Source organism: Pyrgilauda ruficollis, unplaced genomic scaffold, assembly GCF_017590135.1.
Source record: "Pyrgilauda ruficollis isolate IOZ18807 unplaced genomic scaffold, ASM1759013v1 scaffold139, whole genome shotgun sequence".
NCBI classification, from domain to species: Eukaryota; Metazoa; Chordata; class Aves; order Passeriformes; family Passeridae; genus Pyrgilauda; species Pyrgilauda ruficollis.
Window position 1 is genome coordinate 267,349 of NW_024512432.1, and position 21,828 is coordinate 289,176.

Here is a 21,828-nt window from a genome sequence, read left to right on the forward strand (position 1 = left end):
CAGGGTCGCTTCCCATGGAATTTACAACCAAAACATCACCCGACAATTTCTTCCAAACAATACACGTACGAAACGAACCAACAACCCGTGTACAAAATGAGGAGGCAAACACCAGCCAGCTCTTGTTCCTCTCTTTGCCCTCACCTCCCACTCCCTCAGCCCCAGTTCCAACAGGTACAAACCAAAGGGCACTTTAGCACTCATTTCAGAAAGTCAGCCCCAAACCCTGTGCTGCGTTACCTCACAAACGTTCTGGGGCAGCACACAGGAAACCATAACCCCACCATTCCCCTTGCCCAGCGTGTGATGGAGGTCTGGGCACACGCCTGGGTGGTGCTGGGGGGATATCCTTGGGGTCAGATGGGTACAGACCCTGTACCTGTCCTGTCCAGGCTGTGGGCAGGAGCTGAGACCCCCATGGTGTGGGCACCTTCCCATCCCCACAGGCCAGCACGCTCCCCCCTTCAGAAACCAAACACCTGACACTCCTGCTTTTTTTTTCCTGTTAAACCTCCATGATACCAATCTGCCCCATGAAGAATAATAAAAAAAACCCCATAAAAAATACAGTTTTACTCACCTTTTCTCAGCAGGCTCCAGGCTGAGATGTGCGTCCTCCAGCACTGCCTCAGGCCGGACTCCTGTCCGGCTGGCCCCAGCCCAGCTGTCCCTCCTTAGCCCTGACTGCCACACAGGTGTTGGCAATAAAAACACAGCGAGCCCTGCTGTCATTTTTGGAAGTTTCTGGACGTTTTTGGAGGTGAGGTTGGTGAGGGCTGGGTGTCCAGAGCCCCTCACGGACAGGGCGCCCTCCCCTCAGCAGCCCCCCAAGATGGCGGCGGGTGTCCCTGAGGTAAAATTGGCGGGAAGAGCCACGAGCGGCTTCTGCTCAGGGCTCCCCTTCTCTCCCAAAACTTCCCATCACGGCTTCTCATATTCCAATTTCATCCTTTCTAAGCTGGTGTTTTTTGTGTAGATATATCTATTTTTTGTTTTGTTTAATCAAAGTTTTACTTTACCTCAGGAAAAGCACAAGCACCTCATGAGCGGTTTCCCCCATACTCCATCACGCTTTCAGCAGCTCTAACCCTCCCCAGCTGAATTATGTCCTTGTGTTTGTATTTTTTTTCCTTTTGCATTTCAGTTCTCTAAGTTCATTTAGCGTTAAAATGAAGAATTTAACGAGCATGGCTGGATTTTCTCATTTGAACTCCCCTTGCTTCTCAGTGCAGCCCTAGCAGAAGGCTACGGCCTCTGGCTCCAAACCACGGAGCAAAAAGCTGCCTGGCCCACATGTACCCTGTTTCCTCTCTGGAGTAGGGGAAAACAAACCCTTTTTCCTCATCTCAAAGCAGGCAGAGCCACACTGACCCCCCTCTCGAGCTCTGAGGGTGCTGAGCCTGGCTGGCTCCATCTCCCCGACATCTTGAAACGGGCAAGAAGAAAGCGGATTTTTTGCAATGGTTTTTGGCACCGATGCGCACCGGGCTGCACAAAGGCTGGCCACAGACACACATCCAGTTGCACAACACAAAGGCTGATTGTTCAGTCACACACAGATAGAAAAACCCTCTCACGAGGCAGAGCTGCAGGACATTTGGTTGGTGTGCAAAGGCACGGGCAGCACCCCTGTGGGAACGCAGCCAAGCTGTAACACTGTGCCACAGTCAGGACAAGTCCCCTCCGAGGGGTGTAAAGGGATAAACAGCTCTTATGGAAACACTGGCTTGCAGGGTGAATGAATGAGGCACGGAGAAGCCTGGGATGGGGTCTCTAGGTGTGCCTCAATTTGCTCACAGTGATTTAAAGCAGGGGCTCTTCCATGAAAAGCTTGCTCTGTTACCTGCTCTGCAAAGGACAGGATTTATGTGGAGTGGGTATGGAGTGCTATCCAGGCTGCTTTACTCGCTTCTCTTAATTACCAGCCTAAACAATCACGACAGCAGCTGAGTTGTAAAGATGACGGATAAACTGACACATAAACTGTTGTTGTGCTCTGGGTTGGACCAATTTTATAGGTAACCTTCACAAAAGATCTTGTGTGCAAACTTACAACCAACAGACCCTGGTATGTAAACACTCTTTACTAGATTTAGTCTTGAGGAAAGCATCTGATGTGAATTCCTTGTGACCGTCAGTGGCCTGAGGGCTCTGATAAAAAAAGGCCAATTTTAAGTTGGATGAGTAGATTTTCTGGCACTTCCATCACATGCATGTTGCTAAAAGCACGTGAGGCCTCACTGAGAGCTGGCCTGCTTTGAGTGGAGATAATTTAAGGGATGCTGACCCAGGAAAAAGGCTGTTCCTCTGTTCCTAACTCATGTGCAAATGTAACATAACAGTATTGGTTTTATACAAGGAGATTTTACTTGGAACTGGCACCGTGTGTCAGAAGTGTAACTGCTTTGTCCTTACCAGGCTTTTCCTCAAGTCACCGAAGGGAGATCTGTGCTTTCCCACTGGGCCTGTAGCCAGCTGAAGGTGGCTGTCACACCATCCTTGAGCAGTCCATGACTTACCTGGAGACAGCTCTGGAGAAGGTGCTTGATCCAGGTGACACAAAGTGCCTTGGGAAGGAGTCCCACCCATTGTTACCTACAAACAGAGCCCCCCCAGGCTGGCTAAGAGGCCAGGATGGGATGTAGGGCATTCCACAGCAATATCCAAACCAGATGTTTCTGTTACAAAGTTCATTTCTAGCAAATATTGCTGAAAACCCCTTCCCTGGGATGTTTGGTAGCACAGCAGATGGTGCTCACTATATCTGGTGTACTGGCTTTCTCCACTGCAATACAGGTTCAGTATTAAAAACCTCATGCAGCCAGACCCAAAATGCAGATTTGTGTCAGTAAGTTTACAAGGATTGGACAGTAAGTGTAAAATGCTATCCCTGGTATTCCTGTCCCATGAAATCAGTCTAGAAAATTCTGGATTTCCATTATCCTCTGGTTTCATAGCCACAAGAGAAAAGCAAGGTGGGATAAAGAGCAATGAACGCACTCCCATTTTTGCCAGAGGTAAAAGAAGTAAATCATTTTGCCTGAGAAGTAAATCTTCAGGCTTGCCTGATGTTTAATTACCTTTAAATACATATCAAGGTGTACTTCTACCAAACTCAGTAAACTTTGCAGTTAGGAGGGTGGTTTTTGAACAAAACTGTAAAAAGAGAGTTCTTATGCATTTACCACAAAAATTGTGGCTTTAACTCATGTCTCACTTGAAAATATAAGCTGTTATAAAAATATCAGTGACTATCACTTGCCTCATTAGCTGATGTTTCTCTGTACTGTGGGAACACACACAGGAATTGCCTTGTCCACCCCAAACTTGCTGGAGGTGCTCCCCCTGAAGCCATGTGGGTTCCTGGAACAAACAGGCAGATCCTGTTTGGATGGAGCCTCTTCCTGACCTGGGGATAAAGTGCAGGACTTGTATTTTTCAGGAAAGAACTCACTAAATGGAAAGTACACAAACACCTCCCAGATCTACCGTGTCTTTGTGAGTTGTTTTGGTAAGCGTAAGATGGAAGGGTGGCTGCAAAAAAAGAAAAAATCTGGATTAAAAGTGTTTTTAAATCAAATAAATTAGATTTAGCAGCAGTGGTAGGATTTTTTTTTTTTTAAAGGCAAATGAAGTGTGTTGATTGGATTGAAACAGCTCCCCCCACTGTTTCCCTGAAACTCTACTCAAAGCAGGGCCTATAAATCATGTCAGTAGAGATCCCTGTCACACCTCAGGGAATTCTTTCAGGCTGCAACAGAAACACAGACCACAGCTCTGACTAACCAAAATAAAGACAGAATTTCCCTCACATTCCTGCAGTGAATTCCTTGCTTCATGCTAGCTTGGACTCCTGACATGTAGCTTGCCATAAAAGAAGTTTGAACTCCAGACTCAGAGGGTCCAAGGATCCAGAAGAGGAAAAAATTGTTATTTTCATGGCCAAAATCTCCTTTGTAAGGCCACTTAATGGTATCTTTAGCAGGTGTTGAAACAGGGTGAAGCTGCTTCTGGTAGCCCTTTATTATATTAAAAAACAACCACAACAACAGCAACAAAACCACGATGAGATGTTTCAAGCTACTGCATGACTATCTTTGGGGTTCCCTCTTTTTGTTAAGGTCTTCACAAAATACAAAATTAAATGTCTTTTCTACATACACAACAAAGTAGAATCAGAAGTAACTGATTAGAGTATGTACAAAAACTTACACATTCTGTCTTGTTCTTTAAAAAATATAAATATCAATAATGTTCAGTAAAATGGGTTGGTTTTATTTTTAAGGCTTCATTCTTAGATCCTTCATTATTTAATGAGGTGTCATGTAGGCAGAAAAGGGAGGGAAGAGAGGAGGTCATGTTTTTTATTAAAGGTCATGTGTGATTCTTCCTCATCACGGGCAGGAGGAGATTTCCCTCCACATTGATTTAAGTTTCCAGGAAGCAGAGGTGGAAGGAAAGGAAAATAAAACCTTTATTATTGCTATTTTTTTTTTTTCCTTCATTAAAATCTTGGTTTAGACCTGTCTCTGTCCACGGTCTTTGCAGAGGACCATCTGCCAAGCTAAAGGGACTTGGGCAGGGCTGCATCCCAGCTCCACCTGGGCCAGGTTAGAGTGAGGAAGAGGCTGCTGGAGGTGTTTTACCACCGACCCCAGAGGAGGTAGCAAGTGCTGCAGCCAGGGCAGCTGCTGCTGCTGCATCCCTGGGCGTGAAGTCCGTGGGGAGGCTTTCCATCAGGCACTTGAGCTGCTCCTGGCCCAGTTTGATTTTGTCGTCGAGCTCCCGCTGCTCTATGAGGAGCGCAGACTTCATCTTGACAAAGTGCTGGTAGTCCTGGAGCTGCTCCTCAGAGAGGTAGTTGCCCAGGATGTCCAAGACCACCCGCTCCCGACGGTCCAGGTTTTCCTTTAGCTCCCGGGCGTCTTCGTGCTGGCCAGCCAGCAGCTTCCGCTTCTCGTTCAGGGAACTCTGCACACCAGAGAGAGCCCTTCAGTACCAGCAGCACCCACTCCCTGAGCCCCTGTCCTTCTCCCAGCACCACCTCTGGACATGGCTGCTAAGCTCCCCGAGGCACAGTCAAAAGCCTGGGAGAGGAGGATGAATTCCTCATCACGGAGTGACTGTGAACCCCGCTGAACTGGACTCTGAACGTCCCTGCCAGTGGGAGGCAGAAAGTGCTGCAATAAAGTCAGGAAGCCTCGCCTGAAAGCAACAACTACCAGGAAAATCTGGTTTCAAAACCACCCCAAAAATGTTAAAATGTGGCTGTGCCCAACACAGCTGCTCTGTGTCCAGACAAAGGCTGCAGGATCCCAGCCATTGATACAAACGGGAATTAAGACTCTCAGGGACAACGCCTGAGCTACTGCTGGTCTGTGAGCACCGAGAGCCCTGTGCTGCCCTCCTGGCAGCCCCTGGAGCTCGCTGTAATGCCGTGGTGGTGGTGGCTGCTGCCCCACACCCCAAGCAGGCCAGGGCTGTGCCCATACGTACCCGCTCCTCGCTGTTGGCGTTGTCCCCCAGGCTGCTCAGGACGTTCTCCACGCGAGCCAGGCGTCCCGAGAGGGAGAGCAGGAGGTTCACCACCTTATCCAGATCACCAATGAACATCTTGTACTTGTCAAACTCGTTGGGTTTGCACAGCGTGCTGATCAACAGCTCCACCTCCTCCCCGAGAGCATTATTCATCTTAATGTCTGCCAGCAAGCCCTCCTTGGCTTCCTTCAGGATTTCCAGTTTGTGGGTCAAGCTCCCGATGAGCTCAGCCTGTTGGAGGGGAAGCAGTGCCACATTGGTTGTTACCAGCATCACCCTGCTCATATGTGGGTGATGACAACAAGAAGATATGGCTGCAGGTCCTGAGGAGCAGGGTCAGGTCAGCAAGAGCTGACAAAGAAGGGAGGAAACGGAGAAAATACTGAAATTCCCCACCTCGGAGATAAGCCAAGCAGCCCACCAGGTTGCATGGGATGTATTTGTTCAATGAACATTTTATAAAAGAGATCTCTGATTTGGTGTACTGTATTCTGATACCCAGCTACCTACAGATGAATGTTCTGTAAAACCTCCAGGTGAAAAAAGCTGCAGCCATGTCTCTGATGTGCTCCTCACACCCAGCCTGAAACGCCTTGAACTGCACCAAACAAGAGCCTCACACAGAGGCATCAAGGAAGCATTCCCACCAAAGATGCTCTGGATTTACTCAGTGTCTGAACACAGAGAACACACCCATTTTGCAGAAACACTGACACCTATTCCCTGCCAAAGAAAAGGAGGCCCTCGGGGTTCAGTTACTCCAGGAACAGCAGTGCTGCACATGTGCCAGAGATCCTAATTTCTGGTAGGATTTCGTGGAAAGACATATGCAGAAGCAAGTCTCTGGCCTAGGGCTTGCAACTCCTGCTTCTCTTTACTTGGAACTGAGAGCACAGCAAGCAGGAGCAGCTCTCCATACTGGACATTCTCAGTGTCCAGTTCATGCACTGCTGAGGCACAAACACCTGTGTGCTCATCTACTCTGCACACAAACACCGCAGGATGGAACAAGTCAGCCACAAGGTGGCCCGAAAATATTCTCTCCAAGTCCTCTTTCCATCACAAGTGTCATTCCAGGCAGGAGGCAGTCCTGCTCCAGAAGAGGAAGGATTTTCAAAGAGCGGTCAGGCTGGGGTCACTGAGCTGGCCCTGGTGCCCAGGCTGGGCTGGCAGTGGGTTCCCAGCTGCTTTGGCAGCAGGGAGCACATGGCTTTGTATGGCCAGGCACCACTAGATGGAACACTTGGGCATGCACTGCTCTGTGGCTGCACTACAGCCTGCTCTCTGCTGCCACAAGCATGCAAAGGCTGAGGAAAGGCCACGGATATTCCCTGAAAATAAACATCCACTCCCTGGAATGACTCCACTGGCTAGCAGGGTAGCTCAGGGGAGAGGGAGCAAAGGTGGTACTAAATCCCACCTCCCAAGGGTCAACCAAAACTCCTTTATGGGCATTCTTCCCTCAGAAGTACCCTGAGACAAAACCCAGCTCTTACCCTTCTCTGGGGCTACGATTCTAAAGCCCCCTTCCAAAGAAAGATCCTCAGCAGTTGGTTGCTGGACCAAATCCCAAGGAGCAACAGGAAGGATCCATGTTCAGGGTTACATTAGGTGGGGAAATCTCTACAGCAGGACTCCATGGGGTGGTCTCAAAGTCTGGCATGAACCTCAGCAAGTTTTCAGGAGGAAGGAGCTGCTGGGAACTGGCAGCTGTTCCTCCCTGCTCCAGGAGATTTGTCCTCCAACTGCAGCAGGAGGCTACGGGGCTCCTGAGAGTGAGGTACCTTTGTTCTGAAGGCCTGGGAGCTGGAGGGGCCTGTGCCTTAGGTTTGTGTTCATTAATCAGTGACTCTCCTGCAATCCCAAATACCAGCCAACAGAGCTCCTTTCCATACCCGCAGTGGAAACCTGCTTGGTTTATCCAAATGATCTCCCACAGGGGCTGCCCTCAGGAGCCCCATCTCAGGCAAGGCTGTGCAAGTGTTCCTGCACACAGACCACGAGCAAAGGGGCCAGACTGCGCTGCCTGGGCCTAAGCACTCCCATCTCCTTCTGGCTTTCCATGCAAACGTAACCTTTGAGGCCTGGGACTTGCCCTCCACGGCAGGCTCATGGTGCAGCACCCTTGTCTTGTTCTGCACCTCCCACATTGGTATGAGCAGGCAGATTTGGAAGGGACTCCAAGGAATGCTATGGACGTGGCGGGGGCTGCCTTTGGAGCTGGGTGTGCTACAACCAGTGCCTTGGGCCACATGATGAAAGCAGCAGGCAAAAGTCCGGGGCAAATGCTTTTGGTTAGTGACCCACCTGGGTATTTGTGGCCCAGAATCTGTGTAGGGCCACAGAAAGAGGAGGTGGTGAACAGCAAATGAAATCTGGGCTGTGCTACTCTGTCCACGGCAGTGTGGGATGGTTTAGACTCAGAGGCAGGCATGGCTGCTTTTGACAGGAAGGTAGGAGGTGTGTAGGAGGGGCACAGGCAGGCCACAAACCCCTGCCTGTGGGCCCCTGGGATGTGGGAGCTGAGCAGCATAATTACCAGGTAACTAATGTGAGACAACCACAGGGCAAATCAGAAGGCCCTGCAAAAGCCCTGGAAGCAGAGCATGGAAGCCTCCAGCAAGAGCAGCAGAGAGCCATTCCACAGTGAAAAGCAGCCTCAGTAAGAGAGCAAAATGTGTCCTCCCCTCCTGCCTGCTCTCTGCCCTTCCAAGCCATCACACAGAGGTTGTGCTGACTGAGATACTGAGGTGCACCTGGCTTTCAGTGGGGCACAGAAACAATAAAGTGTGAGGGGAAAAAGGGTAACCCATGTTTCTTTGGGTGCAGTGAGTGCAGACAGCAGGTGAAATGGGTCAACTGACTTCACTGAAGAGGAAAGTCCTGGGGAAAAATCTCCTGCACTCAGTGCAGTCACTTGCTGGATTCTGTTTTTGTTTCCAACTCATGCTGGCCTTGCACAGCTTGCTTCACTTCTCCCTTTTCCTTCCTTGCTGCAGGACAGGGACTGCTCCTGACAGTCTGTACACTCAGCATTTGGTATGATCAGGCCCGCCTCAGGGTGGTGCAAGATTGGTACTCAATCTGCAGTGAGTAATTCAGATTAACTCTCTTAGACAATTTGGGTCACTCTAACGAAGCTTCACGGGTGGCCTAATCGCTCTCACGCAATTTTGGGTGCTGCCAAAAGCTGACATCAAATAGAAATGCACTTCAGGGCTAATTATCATTTCAGGAATGTGGGCAGCAAACAGTGCTGTGTGCTGAATTTACCTTTTTCTCATTGATGTCCAGCAGCTCTTCTTCCTCACCTACTTCTTCTGGCAAGTCCTTGATTTTATTCAGCAGTTCTGCTTTGGGTGCTGAAACGCTGTAGTAAGCAGGACAGGTGACCAGGGTGACAGGAGCTTCCTTTTCCTCTCTCCTACACCAGGTGAAGAAAAAGGAAGAGTTCAGTCTGAGCCTGACTTTTCCCAGTGTTTAGATCCATGGTTTTCCAGGACTCCCTCAGATTCCTGCCATCAGGGGGTGTGTGCCAGCTGCTGTCCCAGCACAGCACAGCACAGCCACTGGCTTTATCGGCGAGGGGACACAGCTCTGCACAGGATCTACCTTGCTGAAGGTCAGCCAGCACAGCTCGGCTGGAGGTGGCCAGACTGACCTTACCTGGCATCATGCAGTACACCTGACTTCTGGACAGTGCTCCAGCTGCCACCTGGAAGTCCCTGTCTTAAAAAAAACCACACTGGGGGACTTGGGCTGGTCTTGTAATAAGTAGGTCCCCTCAACCCTCCTTCCAGAATTTGGCCTCTTGTTATCTGTGTGCCTGCCATTATTTTCATCCTGATTTTACTGCACTATCTCTGTTCCTTTGCTTTGGACTGAACTGCTTCGGGTTACTAAGGTTCAGATAGCAAAGTTCAGACAGCAAAATCCAGTTATACCTCCAGGGATGTTTCATTTCCTGCTCTGTTCCCAAGCTCAGCATCATTCCCTACACAGCCAGAGAGGTGAGCTCAGAGCCCAAGCACAGAGCACACCTCATGGGAAAGGCTGCTTGGAAATGCCCTGCCAGGCCCCACTGAACTGCAAAACTCACTCTCACCTACAGACATACAGAAAAATTTGGCACAGGCTGTGCTAGAAGCAAGGGAGCAGGGGGTTCTGCCCAGCAGTGCTTACGTGTCACCCGCCACCGCCGTCCTGCTGGCTTGTGTCTGCGACATCTTCCTCTTCATGTTGTTCTCCTTCAGCACGCTGCTTCCACCGGGGAAAATCCCTTCCATCAAGTCCATGGTCGTCTTCATTTTGGAATCTGGATCCAGGATATCAGCCAGAGACTTGTCTTTATGGACAATTTCTTTTGCTAGAGCCTCTGACTTAATATCCTCTGGGGTCTTGCTCTTTGCCTTCACTGGGGGTGCTGTGCTGGTTATCCCAGAGTCGTCCAGGTTGGCATTTTCCAGTGCTGGCTCTCTGGGGTTACCTTCAGGCTGAGTTATGGGCTGTCTGTCAGTGCTCTGAGGCCCTTCAGGAGAATCAGGGAACTGGTGCTGCTGATCCACAGCAGACGGAGAGCCAATCCTCTTTAATGGGGTTGGCCAGTCATTTTCACCGGTGCTGGTGCCCAGCCCTGTTATCTCCCTCTCGGCTTTGGGAAAGCTTTTGAAGCTGCTATGGACAGAAACACTGTGTGAGATGAAGAGAAACCTACCACCCAGGACCATTGTGAACACATGCTAAAGGCCTACAAGGAGTGAGTTTTCCTTCTCTCTCACTTGTTTTTGTGTCTCGCTTCTCATTCTCATATGGAAGGTCCACAGTGTGAAGCCACTGGCACCAGAATTGTTTTGTCCCTTCAACCTGGGCACTGCTGGATTGTCCTTCCAACACAGAAAGAACTAGTGAATGCCAAGTCACTTTCTTTTCTGCTGGCAGGCTGGGCACATTGCACCTCCACACTCAGGAGTGCCATTCTGAGCAGCCTCTACCCCATCTGTCCTTGCTCTGTTGGAAGGGCAAACACTACTACAGCCCTGGCCAGAATCTTCCCAGATGGATATCAGAGCAGCTCCCTGGGAGTGAGGGAAACTGTGCTGAGTTAAACCTCCTGGGCACCTCGCCCAAAGTCCTATCCTTCGGGAGAATTTCCCTATACAGCCTGACTGTGACATATTTGCATTGTCATTTCTTGGCAGACCGTCACCGCTTCATAAAAGCATTATTTTGTGCCAGGTCCAAAATATATTCTGGGAAATACTAACTGTTTGAAGAAACCCATCATAGATTTTCACAGCTGTCTCTCAAAACCCAGCAACTGGAAGGAGCCAGCAACCATTCCAGCTCTGTGCTGGAGAGTCAGAAGCAACCACACTGAAATGTGCAGCGCAGGAGTGTTCTCCTGCAGTCCCCTGTCCTGGGAGTTTTGGGGAGCACCTGTCAGTGCACCTGCTGGTGGACCAGCAGTGAGTCTGTCAGTCCCCATCTCCTGAACATGTGTAAGCTCCTAGCCTGGCCAGCAGCTGGGGGTCCCACAGCCCGAGGGATGAGCCCATCTGTCCCAGCCCTGCATATCTTACTGTATATGGCCTGAGCCGCCGTGCTCCAGCCCACCCTTACCTCACACCGGCCTCCTCTGGGAGCCGGGGGGATTTGTCTCCAGCTGCCCCGCTCCCCTCAGCGGGAGGGGAAGGAGGTGGGAATTCCTCCGTGCCGTTGGCAGAAGTGCAAGAGCTGAGCTCGGGAAGAGGACGGGACGGCGGTGGCGGGGAGAAGGGCGCGACGAACACCTCGTCGTCCTCCTCGTCCTGCAGCAACGCCGGAGGAGTGAGCTGCAGCCCCGACTCCGAGATCCGCAGCTGGGTCACGGCCTGGGGAGAAGGAGTCTCTGGGTCGGAGGAAGTGCTGCTCTGCGTGGGCAGGGACTGCCACCTCTGGGAGGGCTTCGGTCCGGCCGCCGGAGGAGATGCCATGGCCCTGGCGTAGCCGCTGTCTTTGGCCGGATGAGCCCACGCCGCTTTGGGCGGGAGGCACCTGTGCGGCAGCCCCGCTTTCCTCCTCCACATCACCTCTTCCGTGGGAGTCTCGGGGGATCTGTCCTGGACAGCATCCAGAGGCTGTGCCTGAGTGCTCCCGCTGCCCTCCTCTCGTTTGGCGTGGTGCTGTCTCGGAGCCTGGCTGTCAGCTGTGCTCTGCAAGTCTGAGGGAGCCTGGGCGGGTGCATTAGGGGAAGAGTGGCCAGGCCCAGGAGGAGTAAGGTTAAGGAACAAGGGTTTAAAGCCTTGCTTTTGCTCAGGATAGTGACTCCTTGCTTCTGTTTGGGCTGGGAAAAATGCAGAAGTCCTGCTGTCTGGCCTGGAAAGTTCTGAGAGCTTGTGATTCTCAGCCAGCGAGGCAAGCCCGGCGACAACCTCTGTGCCGCGGAGGGGATGGGGGTAGTAACTCGTGAATGCCATTTTCTCTGAGTGGCTTCTTTCTTTCTTGCTGAAAGACCTGAATACCAAGAGACAGGCCATGGTAAGATTAATAACTCATCAATGAGCAGGAAAATTTACTGTGCACTTCCTTAATGGGCAAGTTATCAACACTATCAGAGGCCAGCATCGCTGCCTGCTGGTCTAGGCGAGGTACAGCTGAGCTTTGAAACTGGAAGTGAAATCCTGAGCCAAATCCACTCCCTCTCACCATCTCCCATCATTTTCAGTGTGTGCTACATCACACACGTAGCATGCACCACAGCAGTAAGTCAATGGAAAAAATATTAGGAGAACCTAATGGCTGGCTTCCTTTCCTGCTCTGCTTTCCATTTTGTTTGTTACAGATGGAGTGAGCAGCGATTGTTGTAAGATAGACTATTTGACATTATCTACCATCAAACTCCATTCTCAATTGCTTGTAATTTTAAGAATTTCAGCTCTGTGAGCCAAATATTCCCATAATGTTATCTGCTCCTTTTGGAAAGCTGCCCATTAAAATGATTCAACTGTCTCCAAGAACGAAGCAAGGCCAGAAAATGCACTATTTTGACTATGAAGAAAATTGAAAAAAGCTCTTGCAGCCTTGAAATCCTGTTAGAAGAAAGAGCTCCCTCAGACAGGCAGGTGTGACAAACACCAAAGCCAACACATTCCAACTGCAAGCGGATGTTAAGGCTGCAAAGCCAGCAGATTGCATTATTCCTTCCAGGTCTTTTAGTGTGTGAGCCTGAGAAACAGCGTCTGGCCTTTGGAGTGAGGATTCTGCTTGGAAACTAGAGCCAAACCTATCTGCCTGTCTGGCTGTTTAGTTGGAAAACAAACTGAGCAGTAATAATGGCACTGGCAGATGCAAGAGAAGGCAGCCTGGAACCACGAGGCCATATCATAAACCAGTAAAACACAACAAAGCTCTACTGCCAGTGCATTTTCTGTTCTTGAGATGCATTGTCAAATATCCCCCATGCTGCCAATCTGTGATGCTGGAGACTTGGGCCCCAAATTTGTTCTCAGTTGTACTGGTACAAATTAAGAATAACTCTGTCAAAGACATGGGTCGTTCTGGCTTTATTCTGGTGTGACTGAGAATAGAATTTGGCAGCCTGTGCCTGGGGGTGGGGAAACTTCCCAGACAGGCTGCTCTTGGTATTGTCTGTGGTTCCTGGACAGTAGCAGTGTGGATTCTGTTCAGATGCTCAGTGTTTGTTGGGAACACCAGATGGTGAGTCTCTAATTCAGAGATCTCTCCCACTGTGGAAGCAAATGTGGATTCTAAAACTGGTGGAGCTGGGGAGCAGAGGAACAGCACGTGTGGCTGGGCCAAGTGATTGCTGACCAAGGTTTTCCTCACTTAACCATCTGACTGTTTTCCTCCTCCAGCAGGAGAGGCAGTAGGCATGGTCCCATCTCCTCTCCAGCACATGAGGCAGCTGTGTCCCAAGGAAACCTAGAAACATAATTCCTGCTGCCTGTCTTGCCTCCCTGAAGGGCCCATGCATGGAAAACGCTTCTTCTATCCTTTTGTTTTAGCTTTTGGGAAATCCAGTTCTGAGCAAGAAGGGAAAGCAACCTCCCATGTCCCAGAAGAAAGGTGCTTGTGGAGCACGCGGGATGCCTATGCTGCACAAACATCATGAAACTGTTCATAACAAATAATCTTTGTGCAGTGAAGCATGAAAATGAGAAACCTACATTTCGTGCCCCAGTAAACTTGTTTTCAGTCAGGGTATTCAATCCCATTACTTGGAAAATAGGTTGGGAAAAGAAAAAAAAAAAACAAAAGGAAGGCACAAGCAGTGATTGAGCAGCAGGATGAAATGCCATCTCTAGGAGAGAAGGGGAGGCAGGAGGAACTGAAACAGCTGCATTGTTCTCTTTGGAAAAAACATGGAAAAAGTTATTCCAAATCAAAGTAAACAAGTGTGTTTTAAATAATCCTACAAGGATGTGCCTGAAGGCAGATTGAGTCCCTTTAAAACAACATTTATGTGTTCTTAGGGGCAAAAATGGCCAGAAGTAAGATCAGCCAGAGTAGGAGCCTTCCTCTGCTTCCAGCTGTCACTCCCTGACCCAGAGCTGCATGAAGAAACCTTTGGACACAGCAGTGTTAACTCCCACTGTGACCACAGAGAGGGCTGGCATTTACTGCAAGTTTGTGAGGAACAGAGCTCCTTTGTGAACAATGCTTTTAGTCCCTCTTGATGGCTTTTACTGTAATGGGAGTTAGCTGTTTGGGCACTCAGGGCTTAGGGCAAACATCTATTTATTATTTAAATGTAAATACAGCACGACCAACTTCAGTTCTCATTAACTTCAAAACAATCAGGGGCTAAGTGGAGACTTACATAAGTCCTAAGACATTGAATTTTGTGCTTAACGCTTTTCTATTTTTAAAAACATTTCTCTCTCCTCTGTTGCTGAGCAAAACATCCTGCCTGGATGAAGGGAAGCAGCCCAAAGGCCAGCTCCCAGTTGAGCATGGTTAAGGAAATATCCTGGGTTTAGTTCCTTGCTTTTGGGAAGGCAGCATCCTGGGTGGATAAAACCAGCCAGGGTGGGACACAGAGGTACTTCTTCCTTTAGGATCCTTCAGTTAATGCCATCATCCAATGTGAGTTTCAACAGCAGACCAAACACATTCTGAAGTTACATGCACACCAAGCACACCTGGAACGGTGTTTGTGCAGGTCTTAGCTCTGGACAGCCCAGGACAACTGCTGCTGGCAGGGGGATGTCCTGCAGGGACACAGGGGACAGGGACACACACCCACCTGGCTCCTGCGCTGACCGCGTAGAAGGGATCCCTCACCATGGGGCCGAACTCGCTGCTCTCCCTTCTCAGCAGCTCCTGGGGTACCGAGACAGCGTCAGCAGCGAGCAGAAAGCAAAACAAAATACCAAAACATGGATGAGAATGCCTTCCAAAGCCGGAGAGCGAGTCATTCCCCATGGCTATCCACTCCTGCCTGTCTCCAAACAAATTCCTGCAGTGACAGTGCAACGTGATTTGTATGCAGCCTGAAAGGAACATGAAGCACTGTACACAAGGCCCTGAAAAACCAACAGTGAGTGAGGCAGAGAAGTCTGCTGCTAAACTGGAAATAAACATTTCCCACAAAAATATCTGAAAATGGCAAAAGAAATCTAATAAATAAAAAAAAACAAACCCTCACTCTGTTGGTTTGGCTTTGTTCCCCATGTTTACAGCTGTGGGTTTGCATTGGAGATGGATCAGAAACAAACCTAAAGAAGAAGGCACTTCAACATATACTTCCCTTTAAAACAGACTCTGTGGATTGGTGTATACACTGGAATATATACAGTGGAAGTAATTTAATTTAATTGGATTTAATACCAGGATTTTCACAAGTGCCTTGCTGCCTATGGGACTAATCCTTGTTCCACAGGTGGTTACAGCTAAATCCCTCTGGGAAACAGCCCTAAGGGCTCTCCCCTCTTCAGTGCCTGAATTGAGACCCTGTGAGCAGGTCTGCAGTGCTCTTCATCCTCTTCCTCAACTTGGCTTCCAACAGGCAGAACCTCTGATTTGGCTGCTGAGTGTATGAACAATTAAAAATGAACCAGGAGGGGAAAAGGAAGATCTCAAGAACTGTACCTCCTGCCTGAAAAGAGTTGGGCAAGGCAAAACGAGTTGGGGCTGCTTGTCATCTAACCTGTCACTGCAAAGTACACTTTGGTGATTTTTCTCTCTCTGGATGTCTGGTTTTGCTGCTGCTCTGATTGTCAAGTGTGACAAAATGGCACAGATGGGCCTGGTGCCTGGCTGGGGTGGAAAAATACTGATGGTGGGATGAGACAGGGGTGGTTCTGGAAGTGCATTCCGGTCACTTGATATTCACAAGCTGCATTTTTAATTCCCTCTATTTAAAGATGTGGCGTGGGAGCTGAGGGCTGCTGAGGGAGGATGTGTAGAATGAAGCACACAATGAGTTTGGGAGGGCAGCTTCTTCCCCCCACCCCAGTTTGGTCCATTTGTGAGATGCTGCCCAGAGCCTCCGCTCTTGTCACTTGACTCAGAACCACTTTGTTGCTCCTGGATAATCTGCTCTGGGCCAGGAGTGAGTGCAGGAGTAGAAGGAGATGTCCTGGATCTCAGCTGCCCTGTAAGTATGTGAGCCTCTCCAAACACTCAGCCTATTTGGGGCTAGGAGCCTGTCCACACATTTTGGTTGTTTGCTGCCTCTCTCCGCGATGAACGGAGCCTGGCATGGAAATAGGGATGGGCAGCAGACCCAGCACTGCTGTAAATCCATGTGGCTCGACCAGTTGCAGTTTCCTAAATAGGTCTGAACAGATTTCAGCCAGCTGAAGAGCTGGCCTGGGCAGTTGTTCTTTAAGAATTTAGCCTGGTTCTACTGTTTACCATCATCAGAGTCAGTCGAATTCCCCATTCGTGACATCAGCGTGATGTTCCCAACTACCAAGCAGGGGACATGGAAGGACCAGGGTCTCTGTTCAGTTTTCTCTGTGATGTTTCCCTCCAGGGCTGGAGGCTAAACATAATGGTTATTTGGCAGTGCCTCTGCCCAGCACTTCCCAGCACTGTCAGGCACAGTGGGAGCCAAGGCAGTTCCAAGCAGCCTCTAATCCTCTCTACTTTGCACCAGGAAAATGGGCTGAGGCAAATCACCATCTTAGTGGGACACTCCACCAGAAAAGTGCTCAGTGCTTCTCCTGTGCTGCTGGCAGGTAAGGACAGGACACCTCAGATGGGATGTGCAGAGCAGCAAGAACATACCTGCATATGCACTGTAATCCCAGCATCCCTGACACCCCTGAATATAGCCCAGCAGGGAGAGAGCTGAACGCCATCAGTTTTAATTAAGGTGCACCAAAGTGCCTCAGCACGTGCTGAGTCTGTCTCTAATCAATGGAGTCCTGGCCACGACTACATCAGCCTGTTCTTCGACATTCCCCCCCATTCCCTGGTTCTGAGATCCCAGCTTGGGGGTGCACATGACCCCATTCCCACATACCTGGTGTTTCTTATCCGCCGTGGGAGACGACCTGGACCGCACGTGCACAGGGACCGGCTGATTGTCGTACCTATCGAGCAAGTCTTCCACAGACACCGATTTCCCGGATTTCCTGGCGGTGGAGGGGGTTTCAAAGACCTGCTCCTGCTTCCTGTAGCGAGGCTGGCCCTGCATGCCCAGCAGGTCTGTCTGCGTGCCTTTGGTGAGATCCGATCTGGGTCTGTGATCCCGGCACCTCTCTGGTTTGGGCCGGCTGGTGACCAGGTTGTCCTGGCGCCCTGGCACCTTCTCATCTCCGCTCGTGTCCAAGTAGTCCACCAGCCCAGGGGGAAGGGTGGAAGACATCCGTCCCGTCCTGGATATCCGCTCTATGGACTCCCTGCGGCGGTAAAGGTTCTGGTCCTGGAGGGAATTCATGCTGGAGGCAGAGGAAAGGCTCTGGCTGTCGGGGCCGCCCAGCTGCAGGTAGGAGCTGTGGGAGCGCTCCCGGAGGAGCCCGATGTCCTGCGAGGACGGCCGTCGCCCCGTTTTGCGCTCGATGTAGTCGGCCAGGGCGTTCTGCTGGAGCTGCTTGAGCTCCGGCTTGGACAGGCTGGCTGTGGAGGAAGCTTTGCCGTCCCTCTCGAAGATCTTGCGCCGGTCGGCCACCGTGTTCTCTGGGAAGATGAAATGGGTGCTTTTCTTCTGGAAGGAGAAAGGCGACGGCTCCCCGTCCGAGATGCCCACCTCGTTCATCTTCTCGGGCTCCGAGTAGGAGCGCTTCTTCTGCTCCGCCGTCAGCCGCTTCCGGCCCCCGATGCGCAGCACGTGCTGCGTCCTGGCGTAGTCCAGGCTGGAGAAGCCTCCTTCCGTGGGCGTGATGCTGTGCCTCTCCTTGGGGGTGTGCGGGGATGCCGCCGTGCTCCTCATGCCCACGTGGGCCGAGGCAGGCCTCTGGGGCACCCTCTTGGGCGTGTTCCCAAACGGGGGGCTGATCCGCCGGAAGGAGGTGGCCCTCAGCACCCTGGACTGGGCATCTTTGATGCTGTTCCTGTAGGCCCTGTTAAACGACGTGTCTAGCTGTGACCCATGCACATCCTGGATGTTATCCTTCCAGAGGATCTCCTTGTCAGGCTCGCCTCCCAGCTGGAATGTGCTCCTACTCCGAGGAAGCTGAGCCGCCCTTATTTGCACCTCGTTTTCGGGACACAGGCTGTAGTACTCACTGGGTCTTGCCTGCTTCACCGAAGCCACCATCTGCAGCTCGACGGGGCGCCAGTCAGCCTCTTCCAGCTTCCCGTTTCTGATGGACGGGCTGGAGCCCCTGCCTGGCTCACTGGGCAGCTTGTTCCTCATGTCCTCGGGGCTGTGCACGGAGCACCTTGTGCCAGTGGGCTGGCTCGTCCTGCTCGGCCCATAGTGCTGGCCGAAGCTGGGAACGCCAGCACTCTGGGGCCGTGGAGCGTTCTGCTCCCGCTGCTCAAACTTGTTGACTTTCTCCAGCACCGAGCAGCGGGGCTTGCCAGCCTCTGGTTTGCTGTAGGGAAAGCTTTGGGTGCTGCTAGAGCTGAGCCGGCTCCTCCCGAAATCCGAGGTCTTTGGGAGCTGAGGAGAAGGGGGCTCTTTGCACTTTGGCTCAGCAGCGTGGAACAGAGCCAGGCTCGTGCCCTCCTCTTCCTGTCTCGTGAAGGCCTGGGGGTCCACATCGCTCCACTGTCTGTGCCCCTGCTCCCTGTGATCCTTCTCCTCTCTGCTGCTGCTGTTCAGGAAGGACAGTCTGGTGCTGGAATAACCCTCGCCTGATTGTGTCTCCCTTAGGTCAGAGCTGCTTTGCCTCCTGGAGCTCTCTGGGATGTTCTGCAAGGAAGAGAAGCCATACTGCTTGGCCTTGCTGTGACCCCATGGGTAGGCAGCACCAGCATCTCTCTCGTTTACCTGTGCGTTGCCATTTTTGTCCTCCTGGGATCCAGGTGTCCAGTCCTCTTTGAGCTGGTAATGGGTTTTCTTCTCACTAGCATCCCTCAGCTGGGGTTGTGGACCCTGGAAAAGGGGCTTGGAGACCTGTGTGGTACCCGTGGTCTCTCGGTGGCTGTGTGCTGCCTTGTAAAGGGGTAGCAGCTCCTCCTTTCGCGACACGGCCAGGCCGGGCTCTGGGCCTGCTGCGCTGGGAGGTTTCTGCTGGACGAGTTTGGCTTCGTGCTTTCTCTCGGTGGCAGGGGGCTGGTAGAAGATGGCGGACCTGTTCGTAGTGCTTTGGTTTCCATTCTCATCCAAGCCCAGCGTGCCACCGGCCATGGCCTTGTCATAGGAGGCCGGGAGGGCTGGGGAGTAGCCACTTTCTTTGGCCAGAGCTGGGTAAAGCATCCCGGTGCTGCCGGCAGAAGGCCGGGGCACCTGGGCGTAGTGCGGCTCCGGGGAGGGAACGGCGTAGACACCAGTGGGCAGCAGGGGCTGCCCTGGCTGGGCCGCCTGGGAATAGCTCTGCTTGGCCTTCATGGTGGGGCTGCTCTCCGGGCTCTTCTCCACCACGGTGTGCAGGTGCCCTTCTCCGAAGGGCGCTTTCAGCAGCGGCCCCTGGGACAGGGAGCTGATGAGCGGTGCCCAGGCCCCTTTCGGCTGGCTTCGGCCGGGCTTGTTGGGCTCCAGGCCGGCGCCCGAGCCGGGCCTCTCGTGGTGCCTGATGGCCGCGTAGCTGTCGCTGCGAGCGGGAGGCAGGGGCGGCCCCTTGGGCGGCGGGCTCTTGCCGTCCGAGGAGCCCTGCGCCGGCTGCGCCCAGGAGGAAGCGGCGTTGTGGCGGCTGAAGGCGTGCGGCCTGCCGTGGCCGGGGAGCAGGGCCGAGGGCTTCACCTCGTACTCCTGGGAGACGCGCTGCTGGGCGTCGTAGACCGTCCGGACGTAGCGGATGTCCGCCTGCCTCATGCCCTCCGGCAGCCCCCCGCGGGACTGCGCGCTGTCCGGGGAGCACGAGCGCTCCTTGCCCAGCGGGGCCGCGGGGTACTCGGGGATGCTGGAGTTGGTGGAGAAGGAGCTGTAGGCAGAGTCTCTCTTGCTGTGCAGGTGGGAGAGCTGGTCGATGCTGTTGGTGGATTTGGCCGGGGACAGGTGGCAAGGGTGGTAGGCGGGGGAGGAGTGGTCCAAGCTCTCCATGCTGCCCCGGGAGCTGTACTGATCGGGGCTCCTCCTCAGATAGCCATGCTCGTACGCTGAGAGATCGCTGGTGGAGGAGCTGGGGGACAGCGAGAGAAGAGTGAAAACCGGCAGAGGAGAGGCACAACAACTTATAAGTGAGCTCAGAAGCAAGATGTTTAGTTTTGAGATGAAAACCCATATTTGGGCCTTGCTCCATCCCCTGTCTGGAGTCATCCCAGTTCACAAAGAGGAACTGCTTGACATTGCAACACATGGCTCTTATTTACCACAGAAGGGTGGGAGGGAAATACAGACAGAAAGATGGTGCATCTCTGGAGCCAGGGAGGATCGACCCCACCCAGCAATCCCATCCAAAGCCCTTGGAAAGCTGAATGAGCACCAACACCGCTGAGGAGGAGGAGGAGAGGAGCATGAGGGGCGTTCTGGGGGGAATCTAATCTCTTTCTTTTTTCCCCATTTCATTTCTTTTTATGGAGATGAAGGCTATGCCCTGGCAGGCTTCCTGGAAATTCAGCTGTCCCAAGGATAGCTTGTTTGCTGCGAGAAAACTAAGCTGACAAGAAGAGGAGATGCATGTGCCTGTGCCTGGAGGAAAATGGGGTGCAACCATAGAAACAGTCTGAGAATTCCCAGGAAGTCTGCACTGCCACTTCTTGTGGCTTAGCAGGTGCAAGTACACCTTGGCACTTTCTCTGAGGTGTCCAAAGAAGACTCATGGCCACCAGAAAAGTGACCAAAAAAGAAGGCTATTCAGAGATCTTTCTATCCATGGGAAGGGAGCTCTTTGTGCCAGTCACAAGGGAATGCCACAAACTTCTGCCCTGGCTAGTCTCCCCTTCCACATTCAAGCAAATACACTGAGGACTGGAGAGTGTAGCCTGAGGATTTCACTTTTCTTCCCTCTCTTCCCAGCTTCCCTCCCTCGGGTATCACTTTCTCTAGTTCCCTGTGCAACGACACGTGCTGTCCTGGCAGAGCCACAGGGAGGCAGCTGGAAGGGACGGGCTGTGGCAGGGCAAGGCACAGAGCTGGAATCTGGCTCCAGATCACACCCCAAACAAGTGACAGACCCAGGGGAGAAGGCTGCTAAGGATAAGGAAAGGCAGAAGGAAGCCTGCTCACAGAAGCTCTGCAGAGAGATGCAGAGGAACACAGGCAGGAAGAGATATGGCAAATCTCAGGATGAAGCTGGTTTACTCATTTAAATGCACCACTCTATTTTGGATTCAAATAACCATCTCCCTGGCAATGCCCAGCACAGCCCTAGCCAGCTGGCCACTAGATGTTCCCCATGCTCCTTCTCAAGCACCTGGGAGACAGAGCCATGCTGCCAAAGGCTCTGCCAGGAACTGCCTGGGAAGCAAAGCCCCTTGGTGGGAAAGGAGTATGCTCCAGCATGAGCTGTGCTGAGGCCACAGACCAACACACTTTATTTTCTGCAACCATCTCCTCACTTTCTTTAATGCTCTTTTTTCTCTTTCCTCTCCTCTGCCAAGGATCAGTCTAGCCAGTAGAAGAAAGTGATGTTTCAATCCCAGAGGCTATAATGGAGAGCTTCAAACCCTTCTGCCTCCCCAGGGAAAATCTTTCAAGGGCAGAATTTAAACTTGTCCTTCCTCAAGCTGCCCTGCACGTTCAGCTGTGATGGAGCTGACTCCTGCAGAAAGCCACTGCCAAGCCAGGAAATCCCT

The 21,828-nt window shown here is 51.9% G+C and overlaps 1 protein-coding gene across 2 annotated transcripts in view; it reads right to left on the reverse strand.

Moving 5' to 3' along the window:
* Positions 1-4,011: 4,011 nt before the first annotated feature.
* Positions 4,012-21,828, reverse strand: part of SHROOM3 (shroom family member 3) — a 69,133-nt gene continuing 51,316 nt past the window's right edge. Inside the window, exons 4-10 of one of the 2 annotated variants that reach the window (XM_041459653.1) lie at positions 17,009-20,213; positions 14,783-14,859; positions 11,158-12,030; positions 9,721-10,212; positions 8,812-8,962; positions 5,497-5,769; positions 4,012-4,971 (exon numbers count right to left, since the gene is read on the reverse strand). In XM_041459653.1, the coding sequence (XP_041315587.1) occupies positions 4,612-4,971; positions 5,497-5,769; positions 8,812-8,962; positions 9,721-10,212; positions 11,158-12,030; positions 14,783-14,859; positions 17,009-20,213 (5,431 nt within the window). In that variant the 3' untranslated portion in view covers positions 4,012-4,611. The remainder of the gene's footprint in view (positions 4,972-5,496; positions 5,770-8,811; positions 8,963-9,720; positions 10,213-11,157; positions 12,031-14,782; positions 14,860-17,008; positions 20,214-21,828) is intronic. The other variant, XM_041459654.1, reaches the window with a different exon arrangement.